The sequence below is a fragment of the Priapulus caudatus genome, unplaced genomic scaffold, assembly GCF_000485595.1.
Source record: "Priapulus caudatus unplaced genomic scaffold, Priapulus_caudatus-5.0.1 Scaffold264, whole genome shotgun sequence".
Lineage (NCBI taxonomy): Eukaryota > Metazoa > Priapulida > Priapulimorpha > Priapulimorphida > Priapulidae > Priapulus > Priapulus caudatus.
In genome coordinates this window covers 101,199-106,342 of record NW_014577325.1, presented here as the reverse complement: position 1 = coordinate 106,342, position 5,144 = coordinate 101,199, and the positions used below count along the sequence as shown (strand labels likewise).

The window sequence follows — 5,144 nt, the reverse complement described above, 5'->3', positions numbered from 1 at the left end:
AATCTATGCTGAGATATCCCAATAACCATTGTAAATGTATATTCATCACAAAATATAACTCCTCTGGTGAGATATTGCGCATGCGCTAACACACTAACTTAGCCAGATTGTGTACGGACTGGTATACGCAGCCGAGACCTTACATGCAAGGTCTTCCTCCTATTTCTTAAATGATGTCTACTGATGGAATGTTATTATATAAATCTATGCTAGGATGACTCTTCTTCATTTTAAATGCATAATCATTGAAAAATACAATTTCTCTCGGAAGATATTGCGCATGCGCGCGCACTGTCTTAGGCGTGCAGTGCCGTCTGAGGCAAACTTCATAATATAGCTTGCTGAGGGAGAGAGGAGATGGGAGACTGAGGAAATGCGGCAGGGAAGATAGCTGGGGGCGGTAAACGAAGAAGGAGGCTGAGCGATGGACAGGGGAGGCAAGGGAAAGGACGCAAGAGCATAAAGTAGGTGTTTTGTACCCTACATGGTAGGGCGCTCTCCTAATTATAAACGCATGTCAACTAATAAAAGTTTATTAGGGAAATCTATGCTGAGATATCCCCTAACCATTTTAAATGTATATTCATCACAAAATATAACTCCTCTGGTGAGATAATGCGCATGCGCTAACACACTAACTTAGTCAGATTGTGTAATGGCTGGTATACGCAGCGGGGACCTTACATGCAAGGTCTTCCTCCTATTTCTTAAATGATGTCTACTGATAGAATGTTATCATATAAGTCTATGCTAGAATGACTCCTTCTCATTTTAAATGCATAATCTTTGCAAAATACGATTTCTCTCGGGAGATATTGCGCATGCGCGCGCTCCGTGTTAGGCGTGCAGTGCCGTCTAAGGCAAGCATCATAATATAGCTTGCTGAGGGGGAGAGGGGATGAGAGACTAAAGAAAGGCGGCAGGAAAGATAGCTAGGGCGGTAGAAGAAGAAGGAGGCTGAGCGAGGAACAGGGGAGGCAAAAGGAAGGACGCAATGACACAAAGTAGGTGTTTTGTAACCTACATGCTAGGGCGCTCTTCTAATGATAAACACATGTCAACTGATAAAAGTTTATTAGGGAAATCTATGCTGAGCTATCCGCTAACCATTTTAAATGTATATTCATCACAAAATATAACTCCTCTGGTGAGATATTGCGCATGCGCTAACACACTAACTTAGCCAGATTGTGTACTGACTGGTATACGTAGCCAGGACCTTACATGCAAGGTCTTCCTCCTATTCCTTAAATGATGTCTGCTGATGGAATGTTATCATATAAATCTATGCTAGGATAACTCCTCTTCATTTTAAATGCATAATCTTTGCAAAATACGATTTTTCTCGGGAGATATTGCGCATACGTGCGCACCGTGTTAGGCGTGCAGTGCCGTCTGAGGCAAACTTTATAATATAGCTTGGTGAGGGGGAAAGGGAATGGGAAACTAAGGAAATTCGGCAAGGAAGGTAGCTGGGGGCGGTAGAAGAAGAAGGAGGCTGAGCGAGGGACAGGGGAGGCAAGGGGAAGGACGCGAGGGCATAAAGTAGGTGTTTTGTACCCTACATGCTCGGCCGCTCTCCTAATTATAAACACATGTCAACTGATAAAAGTTTATTATGGAAATCTATGCTGAGATACCGCATAACCATTTTAAATGCATATTCATCACAAAATATAACTCCTCCGGTGAGATATTGCGCATGCGCTAACACACTAACGTAGCCAGATTGTATACTGGCTGGTATACGCAGCCGGGACCTTACATGCAAGGTCTTCCTCCTATTTCTTGAATGATGTTTACTGATGGAATGTTATCATAGAAATCTATGCTAGGATAACTCCTCTTCATTTTAAATCCATAACCTTTGCAAAATCCGATTTCTCTCGGGAGATATTGCGCATGCGCGCGCACCGTGTTAGGCGTGCAGGCCCGTCTGAGGCAAACTTCATAATATATATAGCTTGCTGCGGGGGAGAGGGGATGGGAGAGAGACTGAGGAAAGGCGGCAGGGAAGATAGAGTAATAGGGATGCCGAGGGACGGTAGAAGAAGAAGGAGGCTGAGCGAGGGACAGGGGAGGCAAGGGGTAAGACGCGCGGGCATAAAGTAGGTGTTCTGTACCCTACATGCTAGGGTGCTCTCCTAATTATGAACGCAGGTCTACTAATAAAAGTTTATGACAGAAATGGGAACGCCAGAGCAAGGACGTGAGGGCGACCTCTCATTGACTACTCAAGACTACTGGCCAGACAATAGGTTCGGACGTCTGAATTAATCTCTGTAAAGACCTGCAATTCCAGCTTTGATGCCGCCGCTAACCGATAGCTCTTGAAATGTTCGTGAAACATCGGAACGATCTTCATCACGTGACGTGCCTCTCTGCCTCTGTACTGCATCTGGTCTCTCTCAACCCTGTATGTACGAGAACAACATAGGATATCTATAATATCTATTTGTTCTATTTATATATAACACATAAGATTATCTACTGTTACAGTAATGTGACTAAAGAGCCAAGACAAGAGAAGACAGTACGCGGTGATATCTCTTATAGATTCGAAACTATAACTGGTAAGATCTCAATCTTTATACCACAAAAGAGGGCAATGGAAAGGTATCATTCATCTATGTTTCAAATGATAGTTGGAACTCCCTACCATGATACATCACAAGTAAAAGTGTTACGGCTAAACACGGTAGCGTCTCCTATAGTATGCATGTATACTAGCACAAAGAAGGATTCCCATGAGTTTTTCTAATTACCTCCGCCAAGGAGGTTATATGTTTTCGCCCCTGTTAGTTTGTTTATTGGTTTGTTGGTTTGTTTGTCTGTCAACAGGATATCTCAAAAAGTTACGAACGGATTTTGATGAAATATTTTGGACGGGTTGGTCTTGGGCCAAGAACCAATCGATTAGCTACCAAAACAATTGTTCCGTGTATTACGTTATATCCCGCGTGTATTACATTGTGTACAATTCTAATTCATGTAACTGAAATAAATCGTTTTATATCAGGCCTGAAATTGCTTAAAACAATGACTGTATAACGCTTATTTTGCTTCGATCAGCTCAGATTTCTTCATATAAGGGACCGTAATATGACTATTCTGATCGCAGGACAGCGTCAGTGATGACACAGCATGACTGTGCGCCTACCCGCAAACTGATGTACTATATATCAGGTTAACAGGCAGTTGCAGGAAGTGTCGCACAGATGTTTCCCCAGCACGTTGCATGCTGATGATATGCGTGAGGAAATGACAACATGTTTTGCACTCTCGCCCACTCTCGAAACTTTCCCCGAAGTCATGGCGACGGTGATTATTGGTCACTGGTTCAAATACGTCACGAATTACACACGTCCCCACTGACGACCGCGCCCACGCATATACGCACGCACACACATGCACACACGCACACCCCCACCGACGCAGGTACGCATGCATTCACCCACTCACCCACGCAGGCGCGCACGCATGCATGCACGCATGCACACGCAGATAATGCGCACACACGCGCCTAGATGTAGATTCGTACCTATTATAGCCGAATAAGGAGTAAGATTTAATTTGTTTCTGCGCCACCTCGCTGTCGTAATAGTAGATGCAACCTGCGTGGAGCACGACGTACGTGGCTGTCCCTGCAACCAAGCAGACAACGAACCATATATACAACTATATATATATATATATATATAATATTATATATCATATCTATCTATCTATCTATCTATCTGTATAATATCAAGAGCAGATAAAGAAGCACCCCTTCTTTATCTGCTCTTTGATAATATAAGTATATATATATAGTTATATATATAATCTTATATATTATATAGATAGATAGATAGAATAGATAGCATAATATATGTATGTGCGTGTGTGTGCGTGCGTGTTTGTGTGTGTGCGGTGCTGCAGCGCGCCGCCTGTGCGTGTGTGTGTGTGGGGGTGTGTGTGTGTGTGTGTGTGTAGTGTGTGTGTGTGTGTGTGTGTGTGGTGTTGTGTGTGTGTTTGTGTGGTGTGTGTGTGTGTGTGTGTGTGTGTGTGTGTGTGTGTGTCTGTTTGTGTATGTGTGTGTTTACACATATACTGTACAATAAAGTTGAACAGGGTCCTGGCTAGGCACGACGAAATGTATTATTTTCGTAGCTCTATCCTAACAGCTATATAAGGATATATATCTATATATCTATAACAGCTATAACACAGAGCTGTAACTTAGGAATTGGAATCCCAGGATGAATAAATCAAAGTGCCCCAACTTCCTCTGCATGTACACTCGCCAGCAAATCCCCCGATATGTGCCAACAACAGTATTTCCGTTTTCTTCTGTCACGTATGTATATAACGTATGTGTGAATCTATCACGTATGTAACTATAGCCTATAGGGTTAAGGAACTATGCGCTAACCCGGGTTAGCAGTGTCTACCCGACGCTTAACCCGAGACAGCTCTTAACCCGGGTTAGTTAACCCTCCTCACACCTCGCGGGGTTACACTAAACCGGGTTAAGACGTATCTCAGGTTACGGGTTAGGCCATCGTGTAGGGTTAGGCCCTCGTGTAGGGTTAGTTAACCCGGGTTAGGCCCTCGTGTAGATGGTTAACCCGGGTTAAAAATCCTCGTGTAGACGGGGCTATAGCGGACAGCGTGTGGACGGACTTACACGTGCATTTTCCCGTGATGATCTGAAGACTTCGTCTGCGGAGATGACCGCAGTGTGTGCACTGGTCGTCGTCCGTGAGTGCTTGAGCTCCGATCTCGGCGTGTGGCTGGGGGACATCAACACACGGCTGCTGCATGCTTGCTAGCTTACCTACAAGCGCAATCTCAAACCCTACCTGCATATATGCGCACGCAATATCGTATCAGAATGTGTATATGCGGGCACACAGGAGGTAAATATATTTTGATAAATTTAGAATAATTTTGTTATGATAAATTTATAATAAATTTAAAATGAGAGTGATAATTTGTTGTTATTCATTGTGCACGGTGTACGTCAAGCATGAGTCGTACAAATGTATGTTCGTGTATGACTACCTCTCTCTTCTGTTTTTCCCCTACGCCCCCCCCCCACCTCTCCCTTTTCCCCTTTCTCTTTATTTATGTGCATGTGCATGTGTGTGTGTGTGTGTGTG

General features: G+C 43.7%; 1 protein-coding gene across 1 annotated transcript in view; it reads right to left on the bottom strand.

The window, feature by feature from the left end:
* The window catches only part of LOC106808270, a 15,884-nt gene extending 11,049 nt beyond the window's left edge, over positions 1-4,835 (bottom strand). The window contains exons 1-3 of the mRNA XM_014810906.1: positions 4,670-4,835; positions 3,542-3,644; positions 2,291-2,414 (exon numbers count right to left, since the gene is read on the bottom strand). Of these exons, the coding sequence (XP_014666392.1) occupies positions 2,291-2,414; positions 3,542-3,644; positions 4,670-4,805 (363 nt within the window). The 5' untranslated portion in view covers positions 4,806-4,835. The remainder of the gene's footprint in view (positions 1-2,290; positions 2,415-3,541; positions 3,645-4,669) is intronic.
* Positions 4,836-5,144: the final 309 nt, after the last annotated feature.